The sequence below is a fragment of the Excalfactoria chinensis genome, chromosome 3 (assembly GCF_039878825.1).
Source record: "Excalfactoria chinensis isolate bCotChi1 chromosome 3, bCotChi1.hap2, whole genome shotgun sequence".
Classification (NCBI taxonomy): domain Eukaryota; kingdom Metazoa; phylum Chordata; class Aves; order Galliformes; family Phasianidae; genus Excalfactoria; species Excalfactoria chinensis.
This window is the reverse complement of record NC_092827.1, coordinates 77,488,220-77,505,765: the sequence shown is the minus strand read 5'-3', so window position 1 is coordinate 77,505,765 and position 17,546 is coordinate 77,488,220. Positions and strand designations below refer to the sequence as shown.

The 17,546-nt window shown below is 39.7% G+C and overlaps 1 protein-coding gene across 2 annotated transcripts in view; it reads right to left on the bottom strand.

Moving 5' to 3' along the window:
* Positions 1-17,546, bottom strand: part of GLP1R (glucagon like peptide 1 receptor) — a 75,656-nt gene that overhangs the window by 38,143 nt on the left and 19,967 nt on the right. For both annotated transcript variants that reach the window (XM_072333149.1, XM_072333150.1), the window contains exons 2-3: positions 10,090-10,186; positions 8,760-8,870 (exon numbers count right to left, since the gene is read on the bottom strand). In XM_072333149.1, the coding sequence (XP_072189250.1) occupies positions 8,760-8,870; positions 10,090-10,186 (208 nt within the window). The remainder of the gene's footprint in view (positions 1-8,759; positions 8,871-10,089; positions 10,187-17,546) is intronic.

Below are 17,546 nucleotides of genomic sequence, written 5' to 3'. Positions count from 1 at the left end.
AGCTGGGGGACAGCTTCTCAAGAAGACGCAGAAGGAGGCTCAGCTATGCACAGATGTGCCTTGATATCCTTGATACCTCCCAAGGAATTATTAAAATAGAGTAGTAATAGAGTAAATAGTAGTAATAGTAATAGAGTACTAGTAATAGTAATAGAGTAAATAGAGTAGTAATAGAGTAGTAATTCCCAAGGTATTACTAAAACACCAACTTTTCTACCTCTACAGTCACTCTGGACCAATATCCTACAACAAAGGCATCCATCTTTTATCTTATGTTCAGCAATGCAGAAGAGCACATTCTTCCTAGAGAATCTCAGGTGACCAGATCTGTACCTATCACGCGTACACCATGAAGGTGTCTGTGTCTTCCAACAGGTGCACCTCAACATTCAGACACATGAAAAGTCTCCTTCCGCTACCAATACCCATTTGAGGAGAGGTGCACATGCCTCAATTGTATCAATTCCTTAAGGAAGTCAGGTAACTCACCCCAGATGAAAGCTCACAGGCCACTGCTCTACCACATGCACCTCAGTCTGACACTAACCAGCAAATTATTTAAAAATACATTCCACATTTTCAAACAAAATGGAGAACAACATCGCCACACGGCACCCAGCAGATGCATCTGTTAAAGATTTTTAAAAATTACTTATTCTGATGGCCTTTCAATCTACCTTTGCGATGAGCAGCAAATGTTCTACAGTTTTCTGGTTTACAACCAGATGGAGGCTAATAAACAGAAACAGAGGTGAACTTGAAAGACTGTTTTGTTTTTTATTTAGCAAACTGAGATTGCCAATTAGCTTAAGGCAGCTTTCACTGCAAGGAAGGAAGTATAAATTTTGAATTGCTTAAGGGTTAGCAAATGCAAAGCAGGATCTTTTTCACTGAAAAAGGTCACACCCCTTTCCAGTATTATGGAGAGCTTTCTGGAAACTCGGTTTTATTGGAGCAAAGAAAGGAAGAAATGTAATAAATGTCTAATCATCTTTGCTGTATCCAATACTTGAAGTGAAATTTATTTCCTTCTACATTTAAAGACAAACTGGTAGTTTAGCAACAAGCTCACGTAGCCATCTAACAACACTGATTTTAAAGAGATTTTGAACTATGAAACTGAACGATAGGAGAAAAAAGTAATGGAGATCAAACCAGACACTGCTTACACAAGTTTCTTGAACTATATGTTCAAACCAGACATATGGTGCAAAACTGTCTGAAGGAAATCTCACGCACACTGCTGCCTCCTCATTTATAATGCTTTCTGTAGATTCCTCTGCAATGTATATTGCTTCCTTTGGGCTGTCTCACATGGAGGACAGCAACGTGTCACTGCCTCATTGTGAGGTTTCAGGAGCACAAAAAAACAAAAAGCACCTTTAATTCTGCTTTTTACGTGAGGCACTAGAGCACTCAGACACCAAGTTCCCTCCTCTCCTGAAGACATGACAAGAAAAGCTGTTCTGTGACCAGAAAGGGAATGGTGAGCACTGAAAAATGGACCTTAAGCTATTATGACAGAGTGAGAAACGGGAAATTGTGTCCTTGCACCTAGATGTACTCAAAGCAGCAAGCCAGCCTCTGGTCTCCTATGCCAGGCATGCAAACCATCGTTCCTTTCACTGGCACAACAAGTGTTCAGAATTTAATGAAAGCCTGGTACTTCGAAAGTCTTCCAGTGGCTTCCTTAAGGTCATACTGGTGGATGTTGTAGTTGTACAGGTAAGTCATTAGGTCTTATGTCACCATTCAAGATTGAGGTGCATCCAATGGATACTTGAGGCACGGTTTCTATATTAGATTTCTCCAAAAAACACTCCCCACATGTGACCAAACTGAACTTGCTCAAAAAATACAGCCATCAGAGTGTTGCTTCAAAACTCATTTGGGTGAGACCAAAATACCAATACAGACACAGCCCAACAGTCAAGCTAGTTCAGGTGTCAGACGTGTCAAACGTAGAGATAGAGTGTTTGTTTCAGTTTAGGACCAAAAAGATGAAAAGATTTTGAGCAGAGATCTCAATAACATTTGCTAGTGCATTTTATTTATGGGCATTAGTTACCTGAATTTATACCAATTCATATTGAGAGTATTTCTAACATTGCATTGCAATATAGAGTATCTGAGGCTTAAATTTTCATATGGTCAACACCTACACATAAATTTGCTACCTCATTTATCCAAATAAAGATGAATTAGTAAAATTTGCTACTACTATGGTACTACTGTGGTTCACATAATTCATCTGAAACTGGTATCCCTGGAAGGTTTTTTTTTAATTAAAAGGGATTTAGTACTATTAAACAATAAAATAGCAGAACCACAAAGGAGACATAATTGTAAAATGAATTTTGCAGCTCCAAGGTTTCCAAATCCACATGGTGTTATTGGCAGCTAGCCTTCAATTATTAAAAAGTAGTAAGAAAACACATGTAGCCACTGACAGCAAGGTAAGGTGCTCTCCATCCTTTAAAGGAATACTGATCCCCTCAGAGGTCTGAATTTTGGGACAGTCACTGCCCAAGTATAACTTGCTGATCTTGCTGACTACAACATGGATAGTACAACATGCAAATTTTACCTGCTCTAACCTCAGCGCTGTCAGAAACTTAGCAGTCTTTCTATGCTTTCACTAAAGGCAACCTTTGTTCCTTAACACATGCATATCTGTTAGACCAAAAGTTCTGACTTGGGCAGCCAAAAGTGTAGGAAACTGAGCTTCAACAAGCATAGTCCAAAATTTGAGCTAGAAATCTCACAGAACAAACTCTTCCAGCAATAGCCTCCTGCCTTCCCCCCCTGTTACTTCAGCATTTCCCTGTTGTGAAGGTCTGCCCAACAGTGGGAGCTGCATAAGCACAAACATAAGCAAAACAAAGAGCTGGAGTCAAACTGTCCATATAGGTATGAAACTGCTGTAAAGCCTACTGTTTCAAATACGTATATATAAGCAGGCTACAAAAAGTGCAAATACAAACGTCTTACTGGTGATGGAGGAGGAACATGACGCACAACAGGAATACATATGTGCCTTTTGATAATTCAGATATTTTTATGTGCTATTTTCAGAGCATTTAAAAACACCACGTTGAAATATTTGTCTTCCTAAAATGAAAGCCTATGAATTTTTGAATGAATCTAGAGATCTGAACAGAATTCTGTTTGCCTGAAATTCACTCTGCCTCCCTCCTTCTCTAACCCTCAGTGTTTTTTTTACTGTTCTGGAAGGCTTTTCTGTTACATACACAAAGCTATTTTATATGGCACTAGAGAGACAAGTGACTGGAGAACTCCTACTATCAGGCACTCACAGTCCAGCAGTAACTGAACTCCTCATTTACACAAAAATCCTACACTGTGCTGCGAGAAAAGAGACAGTATCAAAGTTGCTCTAGATATTGTTAGCTCCAATGACAGTGGCTTAACCTACACTGAAGGAGAGATCACTCTTAACCTCAGCTCACCTTCAGTGCAATACTGAGTATCTAGATAACTTTTAATATCCTTACTTCACAATTTCCTGGTGACTCAGGGCAATGTTATAAATAATCAATCTGTGTAAAGTAGATAAATCGTAATGCAGTTGCAATCAGTGCGATCAAGAAACTGACCTGCATGGAAAGGCCACAACATGGAATGGTCATAACAACTGCAGGCAGTGCTACAGGCTTGGGGCAGAGTGGCTGGAAGACTGTGTAGAGGAAATGGACCTGGGGGTGAAATGCGCAAACTCAATGCCCAGTATTTCAGTGGAGATAGAAAATAAAATTCCTCCAAGGATACATAATTAATTTGCTTGCCTGTCACAAAGCAGGTCCATAACACTGCATGGATACAAGGGTTCAAGCATAAGATCTCGGTCTAATTTTGTGATCTTTCTACTATCCAACTACCACAAACACATTCTGAGCCTTCAGAGACGATCCTTGATGGCAGCAAGCCAGTACTGAATTTGGCAAGGATACTGACACACACTGGGTAGCAAAACAAGAAAAAGGTTCAGCACTTCTGAAGAGATGAGACATGCAAGTGGGACAGTATTGATTTTCTTTACTGTACTTTATAGTCCATCTTTGCACACTGCACTTTCAAAAAGAGGCAGAAGACAACAGTTGCAATTATAAGGTAAGTAGTGTTGTGAGTAGTAGTCTGAAGACCGCAGTCACCAAGACAAGATGAAGAGTGGTACAGGAACAAGAATAAAAGCTATTTTGCAGACAAAGCCTGCAAGATTTGTAATTGATCAAGGAGAGCTCTAGCATTACAAACACCTTCCATGTGAATTCTTCTCCCCACCTCCTTTCTTGGTTCACACCAATGGAAATTTGTAACACTTGACAGTTAAAAGGCCCAGAATTGCACCAACTTAAACAATTCAACAAAGATAACCACAGAATAGTTAGGGTGGAAGGGGCTTCCGAAGATTCTCCCAGCATGACCCCTTACCACAGGATGAACTAGAACAGATTGCTCACGGCTATGTCCAGTCAGGTTTCGGCCATCTCCAAAATTTCTGTTTCAGAGTTCGATCACCCTCACAGTAAAATAATTATATCTAAAGGAAGCATCCTGTATTTCAAGTATGCGTGCTCATACCTATCAATAAAATTTCCATTCACACATTCCAGAACTTTCTCTTCTCCTGGTTGAAGAATTCCAGCTCTCTCAACCTGTATTCACAAGAGATACTTCAGCCCTTAATCACCATCATATCCAATTGCTAGACTAACTTCATTACATAGTTCGTATGAAGAACCCAGAACAAGACAACGCACTCCAGACAGGTTCCATTTCCCAGAGCTAAGAGACAGACCATTCCCACAAAACTGCCAGTGACACTCTGCCCAGTACAGTCCAGGAAGCTGCTGACCCTCTCTGTCTCAAGGGCACATTATTGGCTTATGTTCAATTTGGTGTTCACCAGGACCAACATGGCTTTCTCCCACAGAGCTGCTTTCCAATCAGTCAGCCCCCGGCCCATACTGGTGCACGCAGTTAACCCCCTCCCCAAGAGGGAGACTGCTCTTCCTTCTGTGGAACTCCACAGAGTTCCTGAAAGTCCATTTCTCCAGTCTCTCCAGATCCTTGTGAACTCATGTGATGCATCTACCACTCCCTCACAGTTTTGTTCTGTCTGCTAACCTGCTGAAAGTACACCTAGTTTCATCATCCAGATTGTTAATAAAAACACTAAACAGTATTTTTCCCACTTTCAGTCTGTGCAGTATAACAGTAGAGACTACTCTTCAAGAGGGCTTTATGCTGATAATCCCTTCAAGCCGAGCAACAGTTTTCAGCTCATCTCATTGTCCACTTTTGTGCAGTTCACACTTCATCAGTTTATCAAAGAGAATGTTACAGGAGAGAGTGCCAAAAGCCTTACTAAAGTCAAGATAAACAACATCCACTGTTCTCCCCTCACATACTGAGCTAGTCACCTTATAAAAGGATCAGGTTCATCAAGCACGATTTCACCTTCATAAATCCATGCTGACTATTTCTAATCACCTTGTCTTTATGTGAATGGAAACAGTTTCCAGGATTATCTGCTCCATCAACTTCACAGTGATTCATGTGAAGTTGACCACATCTCCCCAGATATCTTTCTTATTCTTCTTGAAAAGTAGAGACAGTTTCTTTCTACTAGTCCTCAAGATTAACCTCACAATGACACTTTCTATCTGTTCAGTACTTGCTGGTACAAGTACAGGACAAGATTAAGCAGCTGTCTGTTTTGCCTGGAAGAAGGAGAAGAGGAGGAGGCAGCAGAAGATCCAGGTGCCGGGACTGGAACAGCATCGAGAAAGGCAAAAAAGAAAAACTAAGAGGTGTGAAGAAGAGACTGATGATGATGAGGAAATTACTTATCATCAACCTCTGAAGCTGACCGAAATCCTCTAAGAAGAGCAAGTCTTCCTTTCTCCAGACTTTTCTAAAGATCTTAGTGGCCTTGGATTGCTTCAGGCAAGCCTTATTTGTAGAGACCATTGTGAAAAAGGCAGTGAGTATCTCATCCATTTCCATGTTCTTTTCCACAAGGTCCCCTACTACATACAGCAGTGGATTCAATTTTTCTCTCACTGGCCTTTTGGTTTTGATATTGCTTCAGGTTTTTATTCACTTATTTATTTATTTAAAATGACCCTTAACTTGACAGATTCTGGATAGACTTTGGCTGTCTTAACTCCCATTCCTGAATGCTCAGTGTCCCTACATTCTTCCTAGGTCATCTGTCACTGCTTCCAGCTCTCTAACACTTCTAATGGAAACTGCCAGGTAACTCTCAATGCTTCCTCCATTCCAGTACTCAATCAAACAGCATTCAGTTTACTTCCCAAGGGATTTCTAGGTGGTATGGTTCTACAGCAAACTTCTCATGCATTTTAAAAACTGGCTTCTAATCAAAGAACAGTTGTTTTAAACAAAGCAAGCTAGCTGAAGCCCTTCATGCTTAATGATCTTCACTGAACACACTTTGAAGGTTCTTTCTAAACAAGGTCTTATCCTTCCCTTTTCTTGACTTTAAGCATATAAGATATCTTAGTGCTGCAGGGCTTCCATCTATTTTAAGTAGTGAGCTATGTAAGAATGAGTAATAAACATGCTTATGTGATTACCCTAAGTAACGGGGCATCCAATTTACTATTGTTATGGATCTTCTATTTTAAAGAAGTTACCTCTCCACTGTGGCAGTCCACTAGCATTCACTTTGAACATGACTCCACAAAACATCTGGAAAGGCACAGCAATTCAGATCCCTAAATTACACATCACACACTAATAGCAGCCTCTTGTGTTCTGTATTAATTGATAAAATATCTCCTCATTCTATTCTTATTTCTTGTCAATAACACGATTGAGGCGTACAGGTGTACTCACAATATGCACATGAGAACAAACCCAGAGATATTCTCTGAAGTAAAATTGCAATCCTCCCTAGCATGCTCTATGATTTTTCAAAACGATGCTAGTCTTTTCACTGAAACAAATACAGTTTTCAGGATAATTAATTTTACTTGTATCCAAGACTTTCAGAGATATTGCACATCCAAAAATTTATTAATCTGTGGTATGGTTTAAAATCATGATTCTCACCAGCAGTGATGTTTCAAAAGCAGTTGAAAGTCAAACAACTGTGTCCAGTATCTAAAAGATTGCAAGTGAACAAGTTTAGAGGAAAGTGGTTGAATCCTGTAAGAAATTTTAGATAACCAGAAGTATTAGGTGTATTGGAAAAAGTTCTGCAGCACCACACACTTCTATCTCAATTAATTGTGAGGTAAATATTAATTCCACACATTTATAAAAACTTGTTTATCCATCCTAAAGTTGCAGTATCTTAATTACTTATCTCTAAAACCAGCTTGAAGTTCACCAGGAAATTTAAGGGTTACAATAGTTGACCTGTCACTTCCCAAACTAACTGTAAGAAACAACATTATGAACATCAAGGTTGGTAATATTAAAAGGGAAGAGGTGCTCCAGGCACTAAAGCAGGTACTCCCATGTGGCCTGCAGGAAAGTCTATAGTGAATGTGATAAGTTGACCCTGTCTGGCTGCCAGACACCTATCACATTGCACTTCTGTTGTAGTAAAGCAGTGATGGGATGAGGGGCAGAGCTCTTCCATACATGGAAGTTGTCCACCTTTTTAGGTATTACAATGTTATTTTGGTGTGAGAATTTCTCACTCACTTTAAAGGCAACAGTTTGATGAGAAAGGCAAAAGCTGTTCACGCAAGCCCAGCAAAATAAGCAATTTATTCACTTCTTCACATCAGTAGGCAGATGTCCAGCTGCTTCCTGGAAAGCAGGGCTTCAGCACACAGAACAGTTACTTGGAAACACTAATGCCACAACTATGAGTATTCCCCCTCCCTCCCTCTTTCCCTGAGTTTTTTTTTTGGCTAAACATGCTGCCATATGGCATGGAATGTCCCTTTGATCACATCAGGTCAGCTGACCTGTCTATGTCATCTTCCAAACTCTTCCCCCTCAACAAGGCTAGTAAATGGGTTGGAGAGAAAGCCTTGATACTGTACATGCTCTGTTAAGTAACAGTCAAATGATCACTGGCATGTTATCAGTGCTGTTTAAGCCACAGGTGCAAAGAACAGCACTATGATGAAATTTACCTCTAATTAGTCAGACAGTGCAATTTCTATTCCTTACTCTATAGGATTTTTATCACTCCCAGCTCTCAAGTTACACCGAAGTATTCTTCAACTCCTTTCTCATTTCCCAAATCCCCTTACTAAGGCCTACAACTTATACTACACACCTAAACTACTTTTACCTTCAACAGCCAAGCCTCATTAACAGCATGCTGTCCCTTACCATGGGCCAAGTTCAATCCACCACACAAGATAGCCTATTTATACTTCAAAACCGAGATCTTCATAAAGAAGTTGCACAAGTTACTGAATTCAGACACCAGATGAAGGAATCCACATGAATTACCTTCAAGTGATGTCAGATGAATGTGTACATAAGAATGTAAAGAATACCACCTTCAGAGATATATCTGTCAAAGAAAAAAAAACAATAAAACACAGCAAAAGCAGATAAGAGCACAAAAATCCAAACTAAATTCAACCCTTAGAAAGTCTTCTCTCATCTTCTCCTGCTACATGGGAATAAAGAAAATATTATAATAATTCCCATCCCTGTCTTTACATTACAGAGAATTGAACGCACTCATGACTATTACAGCCAATATTATCCTTTCAAATGCTGTGAGCAAGGACTCTTACCTGTGTTAGCCCAAGGTAAATACCAGGGGCAGCTGACATTCACATAGGTGCCAGGCAGTCCATCAGGCCAGCAGGCATAGTTGTCAAACGTTCTATTGCAGAACTTGCCTTCTGCAAAGAGGTGGAAGAAAGGGCATAGCACTGCCTTGTATTAACATTAGTGAGGAAAAGACCAAAGAGCAGAATATAAAATACAACACTTGCATTTAAGCCATAATAGTATTATGCAATCAAACCTTGGAGTTAAAGTTTTTTGGACAAGTGAGTCTTATTTATCCTTATGTAACAGGAAAGTTAGGAAAAAATTAGTCAAGTAAATAAGGGGACAAGAAAGGCACATCAATATTAAACCATTTTTATCTTTTCTCTTCCACGCCCTCATATGTCTCAGTTGGATTTAAAATAATTTTGCCATGAATACTGTAGATAATCATCACTGAGAACTGGCTCACAGTCATGCGGTTGGAAGTCTAATCTAATATATAGAGATTCATCAACAAAATACCCACACACAACCATAACTTTGCATTACAGCTTAATCAACATGAGAGTACTTCAACTTCAGATTTATTAAACTGTCATTCTTAGAGGGCAGCACTCAACCGCTCAACAGGATAATGGAGCGAAGAGAAATGAATGTTTTGCAGCCATTGTTGTCATCACCTACTGTTCTTACACTGCCATAATAGTACGGTTAAGAGAAGGAAAACTGACAGTTTTAAAGTAATTATTCAGATACAGCTTTAGACACGTCTCATTTTTTTTAGTGTGCCACAACAGCACTGAAGCACAGGAGAGCCCATATGGTGTCCAGTTCTGAGCGTCACTGACAAGTCACCAGTGTCCTCTAAACACCACAATGCTGGCACGCTGCAGCTGCTCTCAGTACACTGGTGCAGCTCAACTACTAACTTTCCTGCAAGTGTGTGTTTTGCTTTAAATGCCATTTCAGCGTTTTACAATGCTCAAAATAATTTCCACTACTAGATTAATGTAAACAGCACGGTCCTAGACTTCCTAATACCTGTACTGTCTCAACCCTTACCTCTACACAAATTTCAGGAGTGCAATATTAGTAACCTACTTTGATGCACTATAGCCACCGCAAGACACTAAGGATCTGAAGACAAAAATCTTTACAATGAAATTCTTCCATAAAACGGTTCCTCTCAGCAGAGCGAAGGGTCCTACAGAAAGCAGGTTGAAGGAAATGAAAGAAGAGATGGACTGGATAGCAAACTGGAGAAGTACTTTCAAGTTCATAATTGTTCCCATGTAACTGTTATCTTACATATTAACAATACTTTGTATGCCTGCCAATCAGACTTACCTGCTACAATAGGAGGAGCCTCATACAAGTATTTCAGGCATTGGAGCTGGTACTCCTTCCACTTCTGCACAACCCCAGAGAGGGATCCATCTGTACTCTGAAAGAGAAATAATGAGTCTCAGACACTGAATTCAAACCACATTTTCCATGTAGCCTAAATAGGAGGATACGAAGAAGTCTAAACCAACCCCATCTCCTTCTATGACCAGGTGATCCACCTGATGTGCCAAGAAGGCCAACAGCATCCTGGCTTGTATCAGAAACAGAGCAGTCAAAAGGAGCAGGAATGTGGCCATCCCTCTGTACATGGCTCTGGTGAGGCTGCACCTTGAAAACTGTGTTCATTTTTGGGTCCTTCACTACAAGAAAGACACTGAGACTCTGCAGGATGTCCAGAAAAGGGCAACAAAGCTGAGACTGGTCTGGAGCACAAGTCTTACAGAGAGTGGATGAGGAAACTGGGATTACTTAGTCTGGAGGAGGCTCAGGGAGACTTTATTGCTCTCTACAGCTTCCTGAAAGGAGGTTGTGGTGAGATGGGCTGGCCTCATCTCCTGGTTAACAGTGACAAGACAAGAAGGAATGACATCAAGCTGTGCCAAGGGAAGTTCAGGTTTCATATTAGGAAATATTTATTCTCCAAAAGAGTAGTGAGGTACTGGCACAGGCTGCCCAGAGAGGTGACGGAGTCACCATCCCTGAAGGTGTTTAAGGCAAGGGCAGGTGTACTACTTTAAGACATTGCTTAATGATCAATATTGACAGTAGGTGGATAGTTGGACTAGACAATTTTAGAGGTCTTTTCAAATCTTAATGATTCTACGAAGTCAAAACAGCACTACTCATAATAAACATTGCAAGATGCTACTGTGTGGTTAACTGCAACTAAAGAAATATTTTTCTATTGGTATCATGAAGAAGGAAAAAACAAACAACTAAGCTGTGCTCTCAATGAAACCCAAGCAAGGCTAGTTTTGTTGTCTCAAATCACAGAGGGGTTTGGATTGGAAGGGACCTTTCAGAAGACCTAGTTCCAATCCTCTTCTACAGGCAGGGACACTCTCCACTAGACCAGGTTGCCCAAAAACTCCATCCAACCTGTCCTTGAACATTTCAGGGATGGAACATATTTTTCCTAAGGCCACAGAAAGAGAAGGGACTTCTTTTCAGCACAGTATGACAGACCGCGGTATCACATTTTCCAAGTACCAAGGGTGGGTGGGAAGTACATACAGACTCTGCACAGGCACAAAGGGAATCAGATGTTATTAAACTATAGAACTGAGGGCTGGCTGCTCACTCAACCTTAACTAAAGGCACACCGTGCTCACAGAGGCCCAGTTTACCCACTGCAATTAAGTACAGAGGCAGCAATTCTCACTTCACATTCATATAAACTGAATTACAAATGTAAAGATTACCAGGCTCCAAGTAATTGATAACACAGCTAATTCAGCATTCTTTTTGTAGAATAAAGCCCCGCATGGATGTCATAAAAACCTAACAGCATGAACTCTGCAGTACAACCCTAATAGAGAAGAAAAAGTCATTTAACCCCAGCTGTTGATCAGTTTATAAAGTGAAGCGTGAGGGTTAATAACCTTCATAATTTCAATCTCAAAGCTTCAACTGTGAATGTCTGCCTTCTATTTCAGCTTCTAAACTCTTTTAGGTGCTTAGAAAAAGAATTACAGTAGGACTTGGGAAGGTTTGTTTAAAGCCACATAGCAATTTTAAATTTATGTTGTATTTCTGGAGAGACAATCTGGATGCTACTCACTACTAATGGTGCATCTTTAAGAGACGGTTGTGTAATCACTCTGGTAAAAAAGAACAGAAGTGGCATTTTTGGACTATAGGCCTCAAATCTCTTCTTTGCTCTTGAATCCTTTAATGATTAAAAACCATAGTTTTGAGGAAGAAATACACAATCAGAAATACCATCACAAGCATCGCGTTCCTGTCTGGATTAAGCCATAACATCTAATTACAAGGATGCACTTCACATATGATAGGAAGTACAACATTTAGTAGGTATCTGTTGTGTTTAAAGAATGGTAGCTGCCTGTATTTACAAGCAACTCTTAACTGTAGCTAGGGCCTCATGGTCATAATTCTAAAAGAATTTGGCCAACTCCCACTGAAGTCAAAACAAGTACAAGCCTGTGGATCTTTCCAACTCTGACCCTTGTCTTCCTGATTTAAATCATCCTGGTCACATCTCACCTATGCCAATAAATGCTGCCAAAGTCTGTCTGGACTAAAGTCACCAGTATAAAAATGAATGCACCCTACTGAATGTTAACTCTGTGTGCATACTGTAACACAGAAACCTGTAGTCTGAGGTCCCTTCCAACCCCTGCAATACTGTGATTCTGTGAAGACATTATTGCCTAAATTAGAGCATGGAGAAAAACATGGCCAGGGGTTCAGCCTGGAGGAAACTCAGGGGAGACCTTATTGCTCTCTCTATATAACTACCTGAAGGGAAGTTACAATGAGCTGGGGATTGGCCTTCTCTCTCATGTAACTGGTGATATAGGACTAGAGGAAATGGCTTCAAGATGCACCAGTGGAGGTTCAGACTGGACGTTAGAAACCACTACCTGTCTAAAAGAGTGGTCAGGCAGTGGAATGGACTGCTCAGGGAGGTGGTGGAGTCACTGACCATGGAGGTGTTCAAGGAACATTTTGAGGTTGTGTTGAGGGACAGGGTTTAGTGAGAACTATTGGTGATGGGTGGATGGTTGGACTGGGTGATCCTATGGGTCTTTTCCAACCTTGGTGATTCTACAGCTTCTATGATTCTAGAATGTCATCTACAGATCTCTGTAGACTGAATAAGGAACAAATGACCACTATGTGGAGAGGAAACTAGTTTCAAACCTAAGTTTTCCCAAAATAGCCTTCAAAAGGAAACTTATAGGTTACACATTGTTTAAATGTCTTCATCTTGCAAGGGTAGCTATTAAAGTTACACAGGATTGTTTTACCCCCCTCCCGTTGCCATGTTAATACTTCAATACATAAATTAAAAGGAACATTCTCCAGATGAACTCTGAAGTTATGAACCAGAATAATTTCTGAAGCTACTCAGTGTTGCCCATCTTCCCAGAAAGTAACTGTTGATTATGTATGCAAATGAATGCATCAACTTGATCCAAAACCAGACTTTCAGATTAATATGTAGACAGAGTTTCATTTAGAAGTGAAAGACTACATTTTAAACTATCATAAACCTAGAACTGCTTGCACTGAGAAAAACAGCTTGTTGGAGGCAGAGACACTTTGAAACAAAATACTCTTCTAAATCAAGTTTTCATTTATTGTCTTCATGAATACAGGAATAACCAGTTTTAATTAAAAATTAGGGGAAAAAAGGCAAGCTTCTATTTCTCTACTTAATGAAAAAGTAGAAATATTCTACTCTATAATGATTTCTCATGATGTGAGATGACAACTGATTGTTTTACTCCCAGAATTTGCTAATTAGAAACACCTTTTTGTGGAGACTCATTTAGGTTTCTATTATTTATACTCACTGGTATTAAGACAGCCAAATGTAAAACCTAGGACTACATACTTTATTCTCTCTATTCAACAGGTCACTCTGCTTCAGCAGTGTTACCAAAGTTAGCCTAAATTTGATTTTACTACATGCTATTTGTAGCAGCTTCTATGGGACTCATGTATATACAGACTTATGGTAATAGCTGATATTAAAATAAGAGATACTGTTTTCTTGGAGTGATTTAATTTCTTCAGCAATATTAAAGTTCGAGGGATGTTTATATGAGGACAAAGCTCCTGGGTCAGTACTCAGAGTTTGGAACAAATGAGAGAGTATTATTACAGGGCTCCCATTCATTGCTAAAAGCACCGGTTCATTGTGCTTTTGTTGCAGTTTGCCTCCTTCCATTCATACTCAGCCACAGCAGTGAGAACATCAGCAGCAGTTTTGCTGGATGAAGATATATCAAACACAGGTAGTGGGGAAGATGACAGAAGCACAGCTGACTAGTTAAAGTGGAAGAACGAAAAGGCAAGAATGGGTGAAGGACATTAAGGAGGTGAGTAATGGTGAAGCTTATGTAACATAAAATGGAGGTAGGATAATTAAGATGGACAAGAGCACACAGACTTGTGGCCTTTCAGTGTAGGTACCTAATTAAGTGTAATTAATTGCTAGTGATAAATTAGCTCATTCAGTAGTCTGAAGACAGAATGCTTTATAAAACCTCAACACCTTTATAGGAAACCCTCTTTCTGTAGCCACCATTTATCTTCATAGACCCTACTGTAAAAGGAAGCATTTCAATCACTTTCCAACATCTTTGAAACTATTTGAGGAAAGGCTGAGTGATGTGTGCCCGTTCAGCCTGGAGGAAAAAAAGACTGAGAAGGGATCTCATCAATGTTTATGAATACTTAACAGGCAGAAAACAAACGGATTGGGCTGAACTCTTTTCTGTGGTGTGCAGTCACAGGATATGGGCCAACAGGCAAAAAACTGGAACACAGGAAGTTCTATATAATTAACTGAAATAACTTCTTTTCTGTAAGAGTGACGGAGCACTGAAACAGGATGCCCACAGAGGCTGTGGATCCAATCTCAATTCTATGATTCCATTGCTGCTCTTACAAAACAAAAGCATCAAACAACAGCATCTGTAGATACACAAGGTGAGCTACACACAAAGGCACTATTCTGGTATAGTGAAATTGGAGCACAGAGTATAGATCTTGAAGGGGCTGAGTTTGGACAAAATACACCACAAAACTTCAGAGAGGAAGGAAAATTTCTCAGAGCTCCAGCCAGTGACTCCTGGGATTACCATCTCTTATATAATGACTGGGGGAAGAAGACTATATCTTCTTGCATATCTTATATGCAGCCAAAAGTGAACATCCTCCTTCTGTAAGATTTCTACTTGCTGCTAAAGGCTCGTATTTTATGTTGCAACCACTAGCACCTCCAAAACACTAATCTTAGTCTTCAAAAGCAAGTGCTAGAAAATCTAACACTGAAGCACACTTCAGTACAGCCTAGGTATTCTCAATTCAGATAGGAAAAAGGACATCAAACTTCTGAGAGGATGACTCAGATTAAATGTACAGCCTTTTATCTCAGAAACACTAACAAGTTAAACCTCTTTCCCCTCCAAAAAGACCAGTAAAAGTCCAGTGCAACACATTATTTCAAGGTTATACTGTTCAGAATCAGTACAACAGAGACTGAGGTAGGTGAAGTTTGTACAATCTTAGCTTTATGTTCATTCTCATTTGACACTCTTTCCTATGTAACAAGAATCCTATTAAATTGTTCTGTGCAAATGAATCCACACCAATTAAAGCAGTGTTCTATTCATAACATGGATTTACACTTACACAGATTTTGTCCTCAATTCACACACCAAATTTGGCAGAGCACAACACTGCAATGTTGTGATCCATAACCATCTCCTATTCTCTGAGGCTCTCAATCTCCCTGACAGAAAGAATGACTAAAATGTTTCATATGTTTCAAGGTGGCATAAAGCGTGAAGCTCATTTAAAGCTTCTTGAAAATACTTTCCCACTTAACAAATGCCTTGCTACAACAGTACCTCTGGGAAAAGAAGAGGCTGTAGCACAGCAGAACTCTACAAGGTTATCTGTCCACAGAACAAAGTTATTCCCCCTGCAGTCTATAATCATGTAATCATGTATCTCCATTTCTAATGTGGAGTGAATACGAAAGCATAAATAGCAGGATGCCTCCACTAGTTCCTTAAGACCATCTTGACCACTGGTCAAGACTTGATTTCTTAGCAGTTGTTACACACCTGTCAGAGAAGCCTTGTAGATGTTGGTGCTCTAACTCACAACAGTTCTCCTTCTTCAATTGATGTTCTGGCCAAAAAACAACAACAAAAAAAGATACCACCACTGTCAGTTCAATCCCTTTAAATAAAGAAGGTTAAGTCAAAGAGAAAGGTACATTTAAAAAAAGGCAGTGCTACCTCTATTAGGCACAGTACCAGAGAACTATCACTGGAGATACTTGCACAATACTTTTTCTGAAGATAATGAGACCATACCATAGGACATCTGATGTCCCCTGGATTTCCACATTCATTGCTTTCCTTTCCCAAATTACATCACCTAGTTTTAACTTCAATGTACTGACATTATGAAAGTTTTAGTGACCCTTTTGAGGTCAAATTACTATTCTTAGCTCCTTCTTTAGAGCTGCTTGACTGATCAGATAATATAATAATTATGTTTCAAGTCATATTTTACAAGATACTTCATCAGCAGTTGGATCAATGTGGACAAATCCTACACTTCTCAAGGAAAAAGAACAAAAAAGTAGTGGATCAAAATAGCTTTCCTTTCAGTGAAGCACCTATTATCAGCTTCTAGGAGATTTTCCTGTAAACACTCCTGTTCCTTGGTTACTAATTGAACGTATGACTTCAGTAGCTCAAGAGCACCATAGAAAAAGCATCCTTCCAGCCCCCTCTCTGACAGCAAAAAACAGAAAATTACACAGGTCTCTCCAAAAGTAATGTCTCCTATTTGTTTCCAAGGAAACTACAATGGATACAAAGAGTACAACAACACTACTTGACTGAGCAAGTTCTCAGCTACAAAATGTTATTTGCCAACATGGTCACCACCATTTGCTACACATTTTCACCAGCACTGGGCATTAGTCCACATGCCATGCTCTTGAAAAATCTGCATGGCCATCCAGAATGGGACTTGTCTTTCACATCTCTGCTACCACTACTGAAATATAGTCTGGAAATATTAGTTCTCTGTATATTGAGCAGATCATATAAAGTATGCAATCTTTCAGAAGATTCAAAACTGCTGCATAGAACTGGAGCAGAGGGACAAGGCATCACTTTTATTTTCACTAATAATGAAATAAAAGACATTTTTGGAATATGTTAACAATCTGCTGTCTTGACCAAAGGTAAGGGTCTCAATATGATAATGTATGTAGGTCACTCCAAAAGTAATGCTTTGTATTTATTTCCATGGAAAATACAACAGATACATAGAGCACAATAACACCTTTTTATAGAGCACATTCTCAGCAGCAAAATGCTATTTTTCAACAGGATACAACCATTAACTGTGCATTTTCATCAGCATAAATCATTCCCAGTCACTGCCACCACTGCAGAAACGTAAAACCTACAACCTCACTGTGATCATATCCACCATTTGGTTCCCATAAGCATTCAGAAAACACCAGTGAGTGTCAGCGGTAGCCATTTCCTCCACATTTTGTCAGACTGCCCCTCTGCTGCCATCTGTCACACTGCAACAACATGTAATGAAATATTGGTGGAAAGGTTAAACTCCTACTGCCATACATTCACCTATGATGTTGTGGGCCAAAATAATAAAATAGGAATGATTACTTTTGGAGCAGGCCTCATATGAGCTCCCCACTAAGGGTA